At 40.2% G+C, this 16685-nt stretch overlaps 2 protein-coding genes across 6 annotated transcripts; one reads left to right on the top strand and one right to left on the bottom strand.

The window, feature by feature from the left end:
• Positions 1–896: 896 nt before the first annotated feature.
• On the bottom strand, positions 897–9425 carry DNAJB9 (DnaJ heat shock protein family (Hsp40) member B9). The gene is made up of 3 exons (XM_084289924.1): positions 9361–9425; positions 6019–6246; positions 897–4640 (listed from the first exon to the last, which is right to left on the bottom strand). Exons 2-3 carry the CDS (start codon positions 6233–6235, stop codon positions 4210–4212), a joined length of 648 nt encoding a protein of 215 aa, XP_084146050.1. The 5' UTR covers positions 6236–6246; positions 9361–9425; the 3' UTR covers positions 897–4209.
• A 118-nt stretch (positions 9426–9543) lies between these two features.
• Positions 9544–15875, top strand: THAP5 (THAP domain containing 5). 5 transcript variants are annotated; one of them, XM_084287498.1, is made up of 3 exons: positions 9544–9718; positions 12821–13010; positions 14347–15875. In XM_084287498.1, exons 1-3 carry the CDS (start codon positions 9636–9638, stop codon positions 15307–15309), a joined length of 1236 nt encoding a protein of 411 aa, XP_084143624.1. In that variant the 5' UTR covers positions 9544–9635; the 3' UTR covers positions 15310–15875. The 5 variants fall into 5 exon arrangements, with proteins under 5 accessions (XP_084143624.1, XP_084143626.1, XP_084143627.1 ...); XM_084287500.1 differs by lacking the exon at positions 9544–9718 and adding an exon at positions 9879–10788; XM_084287501.1 differs by lacking the exon at positions 9544–9718 and adding an exon at positions 9879–10858.
• Positions 15876–16685: the final 810 nt, after the last annotated feature.

Below are 16685 nucleotides of genomic sequence, written 5' to 3'. Positions count from 1 at the left end.
ACAATTCCCAGTCTCTCCTTGGAGCCAGGCCAGTATCCCCAGTGGACCTCAGTCTCCATCATTCAGACCAACTGCATGCGTAACAGGAGACACCACATACTCCCTGGTCAGGCAGCCGTATCAGGAGAAAGGAGAGTCCTTTATTCATGTTTCATCTGGGACCTGACTAGCAACTGAAACACAAGTGTGCATTTTCAGCCTGACTACTTCCTAGAAAGGTTCCAGGCTAGAAGTTGCCATCCCTGTGCAGGGAGGAGTGCAGGGATTCATAAGGAGCTGGGTGAACACTAACACTACAACAAGCACTACAAACATTTTCTTCCCTTAAATCCAGCCTGAAACTGTCCCTGCGTGTGGTTCTGGCTTCCAGAAGTAATGCTATCCACAGTTCATCAGCTGAGGACTTCGGACAATCAAGTCCCAGAAAAGCTCTTCAGAGGCGCTCTCAATAAAAGTTAAACACAAACAACCCTCCCTCAGCATAAAGCAGAGATCTTCCATCATCTCCAATACATTTAGACCTAAAAATTTGGTTTTGCACTGTTAAGATGGAAGACTTGCTCAAGTTCCAGGAAAGACAGTTCTAATGATAGATGGCACAATGAGACATGTCTGAAACTTTCACATCCCCCACCTTTGAAGGATTAGGCCTGACCAAAAACAAAAAACAACAAAAAAAAAAACAGACCAGGGAAAAATCACATCTATTTCTTTCAGTTCCAATTCCTTTTCCCTGTCAATCCCATCATCCTACTGATATCTTCACAGAAAAAAGTAGCGCTCAAGGTGCTCTATAAAACACAAGTTCTATACAACATCCTTTAATCTGACTTCAATCTACAAACTACTGTGAGGGAAGAAAAAAAAAAAAAAAAAAAAAGATTTCCACACACAAACAATTTTCACACCTTTATTGTAATGGCACCCTAATCATGTTTACAGTACTTTCATCTCCATTAGATACTGTGTTTCAAAAGCATAACAGGAAAAAACAAATGTGAGTAGAACACTAGTCTTTTATAAAGTGTTAGAAACTCAACATTTGGAGTTACATATGCATAAATGCCTTCTTAAAAACTAGGAGTTGTATTTTTCACCCTTACATAACAAAAAACTAACCTTTGCTGGGTCTTTTCACAAGATGTGGAGATCAAGGATGACAAGACTCAAGCACTTGAGAAACTCCTGAAGTCAGGGGTGTCATAAGGTTATATTAGGACTTCCGTTAGCAAGCCTGCCATGAAGCAGACCCTATAAATAGGAAAAGAATGTGCAAGGGCTCCGAATAAGTGAGACGCACTGCATGTTTTGCAAGCTTGTGCTCTGACAGCCATGAACTGCAGACTGCTGACTGAGGAAAGCCTGTCTGAATTTTTTCAGCTGAGTCCTCTTAAAATACACCCATCATAGAAAGCCATCGGGATAGCAATACACTACTCTTCTGTCCTGACAAGCTCTCCTTTGGATTTTAGCTCTGATCAACAACCAAAGCAAGCAAAAAGGTCACTCTGAAAAGCCACAGTAATTACAGGATGTATTTGTTGGTTTTCCTATGAGATGTGATTTAAGAGAACTAATATGGAAGCAGATAAAAATAGACTAGGCAAAAGTCTTTTTAAGGTACTATCAGCAAGAAAATTAGTGATCCAATCATTTTATTACCAGCTCCATACTTTGGCTTTCAAGAGACAAGGAAAACAAGCACACTTTTTATTAATAAAGTTTGGAGCATCCTTGAAGAGGGGGAGCTAACACAGAAGCAACCAAGGATTTATTAATTTTCACTTAAAAAAAAAAAAAAAAAAAAAAAAAAAAAAAAAAAAAAAAAAACAAGAGCTTTTGCCTGAAAGAGGAACTCATGTAGCCACTTCAGATATTTACATTTTGGCAGTAGCTGTGCTTCCTACAATTTACAGAGCTCGTTTTAGGGAACAGTCCCAAGTTCATAACCAGAGAAAACTACCTTTGGAGAAGTCAGTAGTTTGCTTATGGTAAGAACTTTAAGTATTCCTTCTTCAACACTTAAAACTGCTCATTCTGCTGTTTCCAAGTTATTTTTAAGTAATTAAGAAACTGTTCACTAGACTAAGAAATACATTAATATTTTACCTTCACAGCCTGCTTCTAGAGTTGTTTCCCACCTGCAAATTCCAGCAAATTCCCATTCCTATAGAACATTACTTAATACTTAAATACAACAGCATTACTGAAAGGATGTAGCTTTTATCAGTGTGAACAAATCTCCCCAAATACATACAGAAACGTTCTCTCTCAAAAATATAAATTGGTATTTGTGAGAAAATAATTTGTAACTATAAGTTAGTGATTTGTTCACTTGGATGCCCACATGGTATGAATCAGACAATTTGATTCATGCTTAGGACTGATGGAGTCTGTTAAAACAGCTGCAGAAATCTACATGAATTACAACTTTCAGTTCAGTCATATTACTTACACAGAAGAAACTAATATCTACTTACACAGAAAGAGGGTGGAAGTAACAGACATAGACACTCACCCCAGCACTTTTCCTACTTTAAGAATATTGCACATTCCGATAATGTTGCACAAATTACTGGCTTTTTAGAAAGACCATATATGAGGTATTAGTCCATTAATAAATAAAGAAAAACATGGAAACGGAAAAGCACTTAATACAATGCAATAATCCAAGTAATTAGTGAATGAGAACTGAATAAGCAATAATACGCACCCTTATGGGAAAGGTTAAAGTTACTTAGCAAACAGTCAGCTTTCAGTATCAGTTCAAGAAACAAATGGTTAGATCTCTTTGAAGATTTTAAGAATTCAAAACTTATTTGCAATATTGCTGTTCAAAATGCTCATTTTGCTCATGCAATCAATTTGAAAGGTAAATTCTTCACTCACGCTTAAAAAAAGATAGCTATATGTGTATGATAGCAATTGATTCCCCTTACGAAGGGGAATCAATTTCATATACTGGACTTATACTACTGGTTAAGAAATAAAACTGAAGTTTTATTAACATCATTTTAACATCAGTTATATTAAGAGGTTTGTTATGTTTTGAATAGTTTATACTAGTTATGGATTTCCATGGCACTGAAACTGTTACCCATTAGTACTGCTTTTATTATCAGATTCCAGCACCACAAGGCATTAGGTGAACACATGGATTGTAATTTTCAGTTTTACTCTTTCTTTATGCCAAGAGTTTACCTTTCAAATCACAAAGCTAAAAGCTCCCTGCTGACAAGCAGTCAATCTAAACAGTCTACCTTTTTTTTTTTTTTTTAATTATTATTATTATTTAGACCCTTCCAGAAACACTAGCAATCTGTAGGTAAGCTTATCGTGTTTAAGTTTGCAAAAGCACAGAGGAGTATTAAAGTTCAAAAAACTGAGCTATGGAAACTACATTGCACACAACAATATAACAAGCATAAAGCAAGAGTGTACTCAATATGCTCTTCCAAACTTTAAGGGATATTTGTGTTTTGGAGGGGAGAGACACGCTAACCTCGTGAACACAGAACTGTATACATGAACAGCCCTTATGAAAGTCAAGGGTTATACACATCCTAAAAATACTTTCAGGCCAATGAAAAGTTACTTGGAAATAGAAGTCATTCCTGTATCACTCTCCTAGTGAAACACATTTTTAAGTTGGAGAATAACATGTGTTTTATTTTTAATAGATTTGCAGTGCTGGACAGTAACAAATAGAGACCCAGGTAAGTTATATTTCTGCTGCTATTTTGTGTAAGTTGTCTAATTTGTGCACTAAGTCCACATCAAGTAAAAACTGCTAGTGAAAACTCAGAAAGTCATGATAAAAAAAGCAGCACTTCAGAATAAAGTATCTCCTCTGCTGAAATCCATGCACCAGTAACTCAAACATTCTTAAATTGGCATAGGAGAATTATATTACATATCTAAAATTAAAAAAATATATCATGTGTTAAAGTTCAAATTTACGGAAAGTGTTTACTAAACTGAAAAACACAATTTCTTCTGTCACATGGGATTATTTCTCTCCCATTTTAAGAAGTTACTGAGGCATTTAGTTCCAATTGCATGTTATTTCTATTCTGAGAATTAGTTTCATCTATAATTTCTTTATAGCAGTTGCGTTAAGTGTTGTTTAGAACACAGATTATTTTTTTTCCATATTAGCACAAAACCAAGGAAAATTATGAAGATGTTGAAAGAAGAGGAAAGGAAACATTATTGTCCAGAACAGTCCGTGTATGTAGTGACCATGTTTCCTCGTCTCTGAGTGACAGTCCTACAGTGCTTGCTGGATCCATGAAACCTGCTGTCAGTTCGCACTGCATGTCGGTGTGCATTTTCAAAGTCACTAAAAGAAAACATTTTTTCCATATTTTCAAACACATCATCAAACAGTCCACCTCCAAAGGAGAACTCTTGGAAAGAACGTCTTTGCCGACTGTGAGCTTCCCGATGACTTCGAAAGTGATTTTCAAAGTGCTTTTTCGACCGTGAGTTTTGACTGAAGAGGTCAAAGTCTTTGAATAGATCATCAAAGTTGAAGTTAAATGACTGATGGAACGGGCTTCCATTATTTCCTTGTCCTCCATGACGTCCAAATTGATCGTATTCTCTTCGTTTATTCTCATCTGATAATGTTTCATATGCTATTTCAGTTTAAAAAGAAAAGAAGTAGAAAAACTTCAGTTGCACACCCATTATAAAAAGACAAACACATACACAGAACAACAGCACAGTAAACTCTAGCCACACTGCAGTTACAGCTAAGTGGCAAGCTAAACAGCATGGAGATAAAATAAAGGAAATTAATTACCAAAATGACCAAATTTTCGACTTCACAGAAGTTTAACAATAAACCTAGATTTTGTAATTGGGGATACCTGAAATGGAATTAGGTTTCTATCTGATCTTGGTCCAAAACTACATCTACTGGTGCTCCAAGGCAGAAATTGACAGATAACATACATAGTGTTACTAGAATGGGTATTTTAAACCCCTCCATTTTCTTACCTGTCATTGGCTTACCAACTATTCTAAATAGCTCAATATTTATTTGGAACTCCTGCTTCCTCCTGTTAGCATATGCCAACAGCTGCTGTATCTAAAGAGATACACTACATTAATCACTACCTTGCTTCCAAAAGAACAGTTCTGCAGACATGAAGATAAAACCCAGAAGTCATGTTAGCTTTGTCATGCAAAATGCCTATGCTATAATAGTCTATGGGGAGCAGAAATGGGAACACTTTTTCAGCAAGCCTTTTTATGTTCTTGATCATTCATTTCCATCAGTATATGTTAATCCCAGAACGCATAAGAATGGTGTATTCCTAGGATCACAGGATAGTTCAGGCTGGAAGTGCCCTCAGGTCTCTAATCTAATGTTTTGCTCAAAGTAAGGTCAGCTATGAGATCAGACTAGTTACTCAGGGCTTTATCCACTCATTCCTGAAAACTCTCCAAGGATGGGACGTGCACAGCCTCTCTAATCATCCTGTTCAAACACTTGCCTGTCCTCGTGGTGATGAAAGTTTCAAAGTTTTTCCTTATAGCCACATGGCATCTCTCATACCTGCTGTCTCTTGTATTCTTACCAGGAACCACTGAAGAGCCTTGCTGCAGGTTGTTTTTAATAAAAACACAAAAAATCTCCCCGTAAGTGCTGTAAGGTTTCCATTAGGTCCCCCTGAAACCTTAGTAACCCTGAGCTGGATCTTACTAGACAGACCGGAATATAAGGAGAGTATTTGAAATACTCTTCTACTGCCAAAGTTGTCCTCCTGCCAAGTATTTTTTGTAAGAAGAGGCATGAGCCTAGAAGTCTAATAGGCAGGAATGCATAAACTGTGCAAAAGGCCTGCCTATGTGCAAGAAAATGGAAAACTGATACGGGGCATTAGCACCACAGAAATATAACCAAAAAAATTAATCTCTTATTCAGTAAAAACAGTACACTTCAGTTACTGCATTTGTTCACAGATATAAGCCACGTATCCAGTTAAGACTGAGGTTAGCATACATTACCTTCAGCAATTTCTCTAAATTTTGCTTCTGCACCAGGACTCTTATTTTTGTCTGGGTGGTATTTCATGGCCAGTTTGTGAAACGCCTTCTTGATCTGGCGGTCAGATGCATTTTTTGGAACTCCTAAGATATCATAATAGCTCTCTGTAGCCAGTATTAACTCCGTTATCATTAAAATGCAGAGGGCAAATGTGAAGACAGATTGCGTAGTTGCCATTTCTCTGGTTCCTAGAAAGAAAGAGAAATATACTTGAACAGGCTATTTCAGGTTCCACAGCAGCTTAAAAAGGCACAACCATAAACTGAAAGAGGAAGACGTGTATTTTTTTTTTAGGAGTCACTCTGAGACTGACACATCAGCAAATTCTTTCACCTTTGTTGTTAGTTAACAAACCCCACCTCCCTAGTTTCACAGTCACAGAATACGTGAATGGAAATGCTGCAAATTCACATTTCACATCCATCTCAAGTGCTCTTTTGTGTTCACCTTTGGTCTACAGCTATCCTTACCCACACATTTCCCCCCAGTCCTGTTTCCAGTTGTTGAATTAAACATACAATACCTTCACTGCATGAAACAGTTCATGCTGGCATACCCGGACTAGCTTTAAACTAAACCCTAAGTTCTAAGTTCTAAACTAAGTTCTAGGATCATTAACACAGCAGCTCTAAATTAGAGCACAGGTTTCAAAACCTACTGAATATGCTGGTAGAATAACTCACTGATTATCTTGTGCAACATTAAGAACCTGACAACACAACAGGCCTGAAAAACAACTTTGGGCTGCAGGAAATCACGACTGTTAGATGCTCAGTCAGCTTCAGAAGGTCACCTAACTGACCTAAAGTGAGTATGATACAAGGAAACACTCGTCTAGAGTACAGAGGTCAGTCAAGTAGAACACTATTTTATAACGGGCTGGGCTTAATTTACTTGCATTTTAGATTGTATTCTAAATATAAACACCAACCATACCTCTGATATCAGAGAATTTATCTAATAAATGCCACAGCATATAAAGATTTACACATGCAATTCTCAATGTCTGAACTGAGCTCAAAAAAAAACTTCTATACAAGCAGCTTAAACTATAACTAAAAGTTTAACTATTTTTTAACAAATGTATTTGTCAAAAACTTATACTTAAAAATGAATTGAAACTAAAACTCAGGGAAAAAGCAGTGGCATAGATAGGATACAGAAAAAAAAAAGACAGCTCCATGTAGCCATATCATCTTTTATGATTTTTTATAAATGACAAGAGTGGGCTCTTCCTACCAGAAGACAAGCTCAAACTATATTTGAAGGATTTACGTACATAAAAAAGTAAGTAAAACATACAGTACCGAAACGTGAACATTCAAAGACAGAATGCTGGCTGTCCCCTAACCAGTAGGATGTATGGCAATGCCTTGAACATGCCAGAAATAACATGGTCCTCCCAGCCCCCATCAGATTGCACTGATGTGACAGTATCACAATCACAACTCAAGGAGAAGAATTCTATAGCTAAGCGTAGCTTATTCAGCTTTCAGGAGAATAATGCTAAGTTGACTCTAGCTTTAATGGTACTCTAACTATACTTTTAGACTGTACGTGGCCTGAACATTTGTCACTCAAAGGTTTTGAATTCTGTGTATCAAGTACTCATATGAGACAACTCAGACTTTAATAGGAAGTCCACACCCTCTAAAGAAAATTAACACCTAAGCATCAAAATTCGCAAAAATACCATTTCTAATAAGTCAGGCAGGGGGCTAAAACGAATGTTGTAAGGTCAGAGCAAAAAGCTCATGTACGATTAACATTCTCATGCCCTCTTAAGCATTTATTTGGCAAGCAGCCCGCGTGATATCAAGTGGTAAGGAGCAGCAGTTGAAACAAACTGTATTTTGAGCACTGTATCTAGATACCAAATGGACAGTTCTTTTCCATATTCCCCTTGCATGACACTGGACGTATTTTTAGAACAAGAAGCTTTCCAAGCTTTTTCCACATATTTTCACCCACCAGTTCGCTAACCCGAAACTCTGCCACCTGGATGCCAAGACACACGTACATCCCTCCACACTTTTGTGTGCTTTCTTTCTGTTTCTGCTTTGCAGATACAGGCTCACGTCTTCCTACCATGCCAAAGATTACATAAGCATGATGTAGGTGTGAGGAAATGAAATAAAAACCAATCTGTTCCACTTTCTGAAGGCTTAACTCCATGCTTCTACTAGTAAACACCAAGAGGTGCTAAAAATAGTTATTTAACTCCTTCATTAAGGGCCAAACCCTCTATTATAACTTCCACAATTATCAGACCCTGAGAATGTCAAGTCACTCAAGCCTTCTGCTCTGCCTAAGCCCCTCAACTCCTATGACTCTTAATTAATGAATTATAGCTAGGTTTTTCTTTCTTTCTCTATAGTTCTGCATTGAGATTTTGGTAATGCAGATTCATGCTCTACTACCCCTAGTTTTACTTGGATTTCTAGGCTTTTTTAATTTGTACTAAAAATCGACTGAATTTTAAATAAATAATAAAAATTAAAAAACGGACACATTTATTTCCCCTAAACTCCCCAAAACCTCTATCAAACCTGTTACGCTTTACAGAAACGAAGCTTCAGAACACTGGCAGACTTAACACTGCCCTTGAACAACTCTGTGAAACGCGAATGTAATAATAAAACTCACATGAAAAACAAACATAAAGGAAACCCATACATAAGCAGCATCTTAACCTGATAACAAGTCTTAAGTTTACACAATATATTTTGAATTGTTGATTTTTTTTCGCCAGAAGATGTATGATATGGAGCGAGCATCTCAGCGTTGCTCATGGCATCTTAGCTACCGATACAGGCCAGGCCCGACCTCCTCCCCGCTCCCTGAGTACCTTTGCTGTTACTTTCGCTACAAAGCCTCTGGTACACGCTGACTCCGCGTCTGCCTCCCCTCCCCATTAAGTAAGTTTCACTTCGGAGGCTCTGCACTTTAATTACCTCGAATTTATCCTCGGTTAAGGACTGCTGAGCTCTGTACGCCTGCTAACACTACGCTTCACCCACAGAACAGCCCCTGTAACTTCCGAAGAGCACCGGAGAGCCCCCTCCGAGCTGCGCACACCCAGCATCAGCCAGGGCTTTACACCAAGGAGCCATTAACCGAGCACCCCCCGCCCCAACCACCACCGGCAGGTGCCCGACTCTCAGCCCCTGCACGCTGCGGGCCTCCCTCCTGCCTCACCCACTGCTGCTGCGGGCCTGCCGGCGGCCGAGTGCCCGGGCCAGGAGCCGAGCGGCCCCGCCACGCTCCCCTCAGGGGGTCCCGCTCCCCCCCCACCTCCTCACCTCAGCGCCGCCGTCCCCGCGCGCCGCTCCCGCCCAACGGCCGCCAGCGCGCGTAGCCCCCTCCCTCCCCTCCGCACCCCGCCCTCCCGCCGCTGCTACACGAAGCGCTGCGCCATTGGGCCCCCCGCCCCCACGTGACGCCGCGGCGGGCCGCCCCCTCCCCTCCCCGTTGTCCCCGTGACTGCCGCCTCCCCCCCCCCCGCAGCCCCCCGCTGCCCGTGGTTCCGGGCCGGGGCCGGGGCCGGGGCCGGGGCCGGGGCCGGGGCCGCGCCGCCATGCCGCGGTACTGCGCCGCCGCCTGCTGCAAGAACCGCGGCGGGCAGAGCGCCAGGGACCGCCGCAAGCTCAGCTTCTACCCGTCAGTGGGCGGCCCGGGGGGAGCGGGGGGAGCGGGAGGGGGCTGGAAGGGTGTGGGGAAGGGAAGGGAAGGGAAGGGAAGGGAAGGGAAGGGAAGGGCAGGGCTGTGGGGGTCGGAGCTGAGCTGCTCGGCCCTGCGAGGGGCACGGAGCCGGTGCCGGAGGGTTGCTGTGGCGTTAAGGCGCAGTAAATGCGGGTGTGTGGAGATAATGCTTAATTTCTGCCTCTGAGGAGAAAATCGGCTCCGCAGGCAGCCCGGGACTGGGTTTGGGTGAGCCCAGGGCTGTCGTGAGCTGGGTTCGCTGCACAGCCGCTGTTGTTCCACAGTTGTTGTTGATCCGACATCAGGAAGTCTCACAGGAAAACACCGTCAGAAGGGCTTTAGATCAGATTAAAGTACTTCAGCTACAACATACACCATGCGCGGTTCAGCCAAAATACGTTATCATCATAAAACAATTATGAAGACGAGTGGAAATACATTTTCTAGAGTAATATGAATAATTTGAGTACCACACGGACAATCAAAGCAAGTTGGAGTGCTGGTACATATTTGTATTAAAGTGTACGACATCAGTATAAATGGTCCCTGGTGCTTAGGGACCTGGTTCAGTGGTAACACTGGTGGTAGGGTGATGGTTGGACCAGATGATCTTGGAGCTCTTCTCCAACTCTCATAAATCTACGATTTCAAAATCCCTGCCATTTTATCTAGCCATTGAACTGTTTTGTGTTAAAACTGTCACAGTCTGGCAGAAGAGGTGCTGAGACTTGTTTATACCAGAGATGGTATATTAGATGCTATAACAGATAACAGGTATAACAGATATTATTATAATAGATATAACAGATGCTAATGATGATTTAGGGGGTATTTGAGAGCAGGAGCAGGTTTTGGCAAAGTTATTCTTTAGCCAAAATAATAAATCTCATGACCAGACTTTGTCTCTCACCGCAGATTTTTTTTTGTTTCCCAACGTGAAGCTGGCTGGTGGTGGGGAAGGCAGTGAGTGCTGAGTTGCAAGGGTAATGGCAGTGGAAGCAAACACTCTCAAGGCCTTCTTGGAGAAGGTGTGTTTGGTGGTGTGACCTTCTACTGAAGGAACCTTGTCCTCTTACTGAGAACCTTCTTTGGACCTAGGTAGTAACATCCCAGGCTGAGCTCTGTAACATGCTGTATAATATGTGTCATGCTGCTATTGGGTGTACACAGTCTAAGCAGGCAGCAATTGAAAAGGCTGAACCACTGACCTGTCCTTGAGAGGTTATCTTCTTTTTACTGGTGTTATTCTTTGCATTCCTGCAAAGAGCTGGTTGGATCAACAGTTTGCACCGTTTCTTTGGTAACTTGAAAACTTAAATGGCAAAAAATTCAAAAGGTGGGATAAAGGTTGGAAAAGTGCAGCTACTGGCAGTTTTAGGACACTGTGGACCTGCAGAGGAGGGTCATTGCCATGTGTGGCTGTTGAGAAGAAACCTGTGGTTTCAGGGGTGGGATCTAGGGTTTGCCAAGATGTAACCAACCTTTCATAGAATTTGGGTGACACACAGCCCCTCGGCACCCCAGGCTCTCTCCACAGCTTCTGTTTTGTGGGAATACCTCACTGCTGCACCATTTTTCGTGCATTGAAGTTCAGTTAATGTTATTCTGGTCTATTAACATACAATAATAAACATCATAGAAAGAACTGGTTAATTAAAAGGAAAAAATCAGCTATTTAGGGAGAAAGACAAAACTGGTTTGTATTGTAGGCACTTGTCACATCTGGATGGTTGTCACCCCCTCATACTGCCAACATCTAATACTCTTTACGTCCTACACTTATGATCAGGTCAGGTTTGATGACCAAATTAATCTATCTCTTACTCAAAAGTGCAGTGTTTTGTTTTGTTGGTTTTTTTGTTTGTTTGTTTGTTTTTGTTTTTGGTTTTTTTTTTTGTTTTGTTTTGTTTTTTTGTTTTTTTTGTTTTTTTCCAGTTATTATTGTTCAGGATTTATGGAATATTAGAGTGTTGCTTTCTTAACAGGAGTCATTTGTCGGTGTTCAGAAATCAAGTTATGTTCTATGTATTATATGTGATTATAGGCTAGAGTAGAAAGAAACCTAGCGCTCCCAGCGAAATCTGCAAGCACATTTCAAGTACTTTGATGTCCGTCTAGTTAGAGCTGAGAGTTCAGGGTGGTCTGAACATATGTGTTGCCATTACCCTAACTGCATGACTGGACATGCATCATAATGAGCCTTTAATTTCCCTTCAATTTTTGTGTCTTGTGATTCATTAAGTAAATTACATATGTTTGCTCATTTTCTTTAAACTTAGCTTGCTTTCCCATGTAATATGACTGTTTGCATATACTTTCAAAATCAATTTCATATATTTTGCAAGTAGGTTAGAGGGTTGAAAAGTTAGTTGTGGGTTACATGACATTGTTGGGATACTCAACACTGTAAGACAGCTTAATTTCTGAAACCAAAAGTAAATGCACACCAGCACAAAACATTTTTACTTTCTGAACAAAATTTAGATCCTGCACTGGAAATGCTATTCACATTTATAAGTTATCAGACAACCCTGAATATGGTGTATGCTAAGAGACACTTAGTCAAAGAAAAACAATAACAAAAGGGTTGGGTACTAATTTTGTGTAGTAAGGAAAAAAATACTATTTATAAAATGAGGGCCAGGTCTAACACTTATTTAATGAAGTATTTCCTCGGACTTCAGGAGAACTACTTTTTGAGCAAGTATTGCAAAATCAAGACTTTTTAAACACCTTGGCCTAGGGCTTTGAAGCCTTTTACCAGCAGAAATCAATAGAAATTCCACTATTGAACTCTGGAGCAAATATCCAAATAGAAACTGTTTTGAGGGTTATTAGATTAATATGTAATTGACATCCTGATTAGCTTTTCATATTTAGGAAAAAAAAAAAAAAAAGAAAGAAATTAAAATCATTCCTTTCAAGAGAATCAGGTAAGGAAGAACAGCCTGGTAAGGAACAACAGAATGTTCTTTGTTTATAAAGAAAACAGAAAGAAAGAAAAAAATAACAATTCATTGCTTTTCTGTTTCTTTTTTTTCCACAACTGTTTTAAAAAAGATTTCCACTTCATGATAAAGAGAGACTTGAGAAATGGTTGCGGAATATGAAACGAGATGCATGGACACCAAGTAAACACCAGCTTCTATGCAGTGATCATTTTACCCCCGATTCCCTTGATGTGCGATGGGGTATACGATACTTGAAACATACAGCTGTACCAACAATTTTCTCTTCCCCAGATGATGAGGTAATGTGTTCCTATCTTTTATCACAGTAGAAAGAAAACCGACTATTTATGTAATAAAAATGTGCTAATTGTCTATAATATACTCATAGTTTATTTAAAAAATAACTACCCATCAAAATGTTTTGCCAACAGAACTGACACAAAACTAGTGTGTGATTCCACTGTATAAAGGAAAAACAACTACCCATACTTTGAGTGGAGATTTGGTATTATTTTTTAATTGGAAATTCCAAAAGTATGTTCTTTAGAAAATTTCCCATAGAAAAGTTCTTTTACTGTGTGATTACTATTAATATTCAATTTTTTAAAGGTCTTCTATTAACTAACTGTACATAAATGCTGACTTTAGGATGTTTTTGTTTCAAACTCAGCATTTCTCTTTCCTGGCCCTAGCCTCAAACACCTAAGAGCTCAGGAATGTAGGCTGTTAAAGGTATGCCACAAGGGCTATTCCATCTTGTCTTTCACAGAGTTATGGAACCGGTGTATTGGGTTTACGTGGCAAGGGCTTGGTAGCAGGGTGGTGCTGTAGGGGTGGCCTCTGTGAGCAGAGCCCGGGATCAGCCCCATGTCAGATCAGAGCCAGCTCCAGACAGCTCCAAAAAGGACCCACTGCTGGCCAGAGCTGAGCCAGTGAGCGATGCTGGTTGGGCCTCTGGGAGAGCAGATTTAAGAAAGGGGAAAGCAGTGCAACAGCAGCTGGGAGAGAGGAGTGAGAAAATGTGAGAGAAGCAGCCTTGCAGCCCCCAAGGTCAGTGCAGCAGGAGGGCAGGAGGTGCTCCAGGTATGCAGCAGCAGTTCCCCTGCAGCCTGTGCAGGGAGAGTCCCCTGGTGGAGCAGGCTGTCCCCCTGCAGCCCATGGGTCCCACATGGAGCAGATCTCCACGCTGCAGCCCCCCCATGGGTGGAGGAGCCCCCGGTGGAGCAGGTGGCTGTGGCCTGGAGGAGGCTGCGGCCCATGGAGAGCCCCCGCAGGAGCAGGCCCCGGGCCAGAGCTGCAGACCATGGAGAGGAGCCCACACAGGAGCAGGGGGTCTGGGGGGAGCTGCCACCCACCCATGGGGGACCCGTGCCGGAGTAGTTTGCTCCTGGGGGATGGACCCCATGGTACGGAGCCATGTGCTTGAAGAGCTGCTGCCTGTGGGAATCTCAGGTTGCTGAAATTAATTCAGAAGCGATTTAATTCGTTCTTTGAAAATCCCTAGGATTGCTGAGATGTTAAGTATCATATTTGAAGTTATATAATTCATTTGGTTTTCTTTAATTTTATCTTTGCATACATTTTTCTGTCACTTAAGACTGAAGTTTGGTGTTTTTTTTTGTTTTTGTTCTCCAGGAAAAAGACTCTTCTCAGAACAGCCCACAAGAGATAAGGAGAGAAGATGTGGAAGAAACAACTAAAAATGTAGAGTCCGAGAAAGTACCTGTATCACTTGAACTTTGTAGACCAAAGAAAAGTCCTGCAATGGCAGAAAATCTAGATGAAAAAGCAGAAGTAGTTTGCTCAACTGCATTGAGTAAACCTTTACAAATGCAAAAACTACAAAACAGAGAAGACTTTCAGGCAGACAGTGTTATTCCTGATAATTTATCTCAGCAGCATATACATCAGCCTGAGCCTGTTTTATTGGCAACAACAGTCCAGAACATGGAAACTGCCAGTGTTCATACTTCTGTAGAGGATTCAGTAAGTTGTACAGCTACAGTCTTGCAATTTTCAGACCCTGATTACTTGAATTCGTCTCTGAAATTGAACAATGCTTTAGGTTCAGTAACTGACTATGCACTTGAAAACCCAAACTCCTGTGTTTTAGGCTGTTCTGTTGAAGTACAGCCTACAAGTGAAAACGCAGTTTTAGTCAGTACGGTCACACAAGCTATTGAACAGTTCAGTGGAGGTGAAGAATCTGTCATTGCCATCATCCTACCAGCTGAGAGTCCAAAAGAGTCTGAAATAATAGATAGTTCTTTCCCAGCTATTAAGCAAGAATTTCTCGACACGGAAGAAGAAGAAACAGATAAATCTGTGTATATGAATGCGTATAGTGGAAGTGAAGTGTTACAAACTGAGCATTCATACTGCAAACAAGACATAGACAGAGAGCTCCTCTGGCAAAAAATTTCAAAGCTCCACTCTAAGATAACTCTACTTGAAATGCAAGAGGTACAAACTTTGGGGAGACTCAGGTCCTTGGAAGCTCTTATTGGACAACTGAAGCAAGAAAACCTCATTTCTGAAGAAAAGCTCAAGATGGTAGAAAACTGCTTCACAACACTTGAAGTGACTATGATACAGTAAAGGCTTTCAGTTACTGTTCTACAGTATCTTTTCAGCCTCTTGACTGTCCTTTTGAACAAAATAAGTTTTGATTCAGTCATGGTATTTTAAATATCTAATGCAAATTGTGTGAATAGCAAATACTCTAAATGTTACATCAACTCCTGTCAATGCTAGATGGTAGACCATTGCCCATAAAATATGACTTGCAAGTGAGCTTTAAAGGAAAAGCTAAAATTGTTAGTCTTGTTAAAGTACGTAACATCAATAAGAATAAGTTTAACTTTTCCAGATGCAGGCTTCCCTGAAACATGCAAATCTTGCATTTGGGGCAGCAGCAGAATGGACAGTGTAACTGAGTAGAATGGAAAATTATAAAACAGCTGTCATAAGGTAAAAAAAAAAAAAGTCTCCTGGTTCTCTTTCAAACCAGTAAGGAGGTACGTAATACACATTGTCCAGTGAGGCCACAATTACTCTTTGGTCTTCTGTTCATCTAGCATTAATTCTGATAGCTTTTTGTACATTTTGACCTTATTAAATTCGACCATATTAATTTTTTCTGCAATAAAAGGTGTGTCCATTCATTTAGTTTTGTTTTGTTTTTTATGAGAATATTACTACAATGAGCAGGTGCCTCTCCTCTTTCTGTGCTGATGGAATATTCCACTCAAATGAAAAGAAACAAATAAATAGGGATTTTTTTGTGGTTAGTAAAAAGGAAAACTAAATATTCAGTGAGTGCTATCTGCTCAGCTTTGATCATGATGCAATCTGTATCTGTATATATTCATGTACACTTAATAGTACACTGAAGAAAACAATGCTTTATGGAGCAAAGTGACAGAATCTGTCACACTTTTTCTATAGCTAATTCTTCAAGAAGTGGGATATTGAGATTAGAAATTTGCTCCCCTGTATTGATTGTATTAACAGTTTCTAGTGTGCAGGACATGCTTATTCTGTCAGCATGCTACCGATTAGAGCTAGAGTTCAGTGTGCAGTGACTGAAATTCTTGAGGGGCTTTGATGTACTTTCCTATTATTCAAGCATCTCTCCCACCACCGGTTCAGTATAGGACCGGACCTAATGTGTTTCTTTGCAGTGAATTACCTGTGCTCTCTGTTGGATTCATTCTGAAATTTTCTGGGGAATTTTTTGATTATTAAATTGAGGATCCAAGCAACAGTGATTACAAAGTTGACCTGCAACTGGAGAAGTTATAAACTAGTAAAATTTCAGAAAAAATCCTGATAGCAATACTGAGAATGTTTCTTGTGGCATAGAGGTATAGGTATATAAACTTGAGAGAAAAAAGATCCTTAATTTTCCTTTTTTTTTTTTTTTTTTTTTTTATGGACTACCTTGGGAATATAACAGAAAAAAAAACTTAATA

Source organism: Netta rufina, assembly GCF_964035555.1.
Source record: "Netta rufina genome assembly, chromosome: 1".
Lineage (NCBI taxonomy): Eukaryota > Metazoa > Chordata > Aves > Anseriformes > Anatidae > Netta > Netta rufina.
This window is presented reverse-complemented; position numbering and strand designations above follow the sequence as displayed.

Bases quoted from the DNA above. Each gene is read 5' to 3' on its own strand.
- DNAJB9 (XM_084289924.1), bottom strand. From the start codon at position 6,235: ATGGCAACTACGCAATCTGTCTTCACATTTGCCCTCTGCATTTTAATG. The intron at 4,641-6,018 runs GTAATGTATGCT...AAACTGAAATAG, and splicing joins ATTTAGAGAAATTGCTGAAG to CATATGAAACATTATCAGAT.
- THAP5 (XM_084287498.1), top strand. From the start codon at position 9,636: ATGCCGCGGTACTGCGCCGCCGCCTGCTGCAAGAACCGCGGCGGGCAG. The intron at 9,719-12,820 runs GTCAGTGGGCGG...GTTTTAAAAAAG, and splicing joins CGCAAGCTCAGCTTCTACCC to ATTTCCACTTCATGATAAAG. The intron at 13,011-14,346 runs GTAATGTGTTCC...TTTGTTCTCCAG, and splicing joins TCTCTTCCCCAGATGATGAG to GAAAAAGACTCTTCTCAGAA.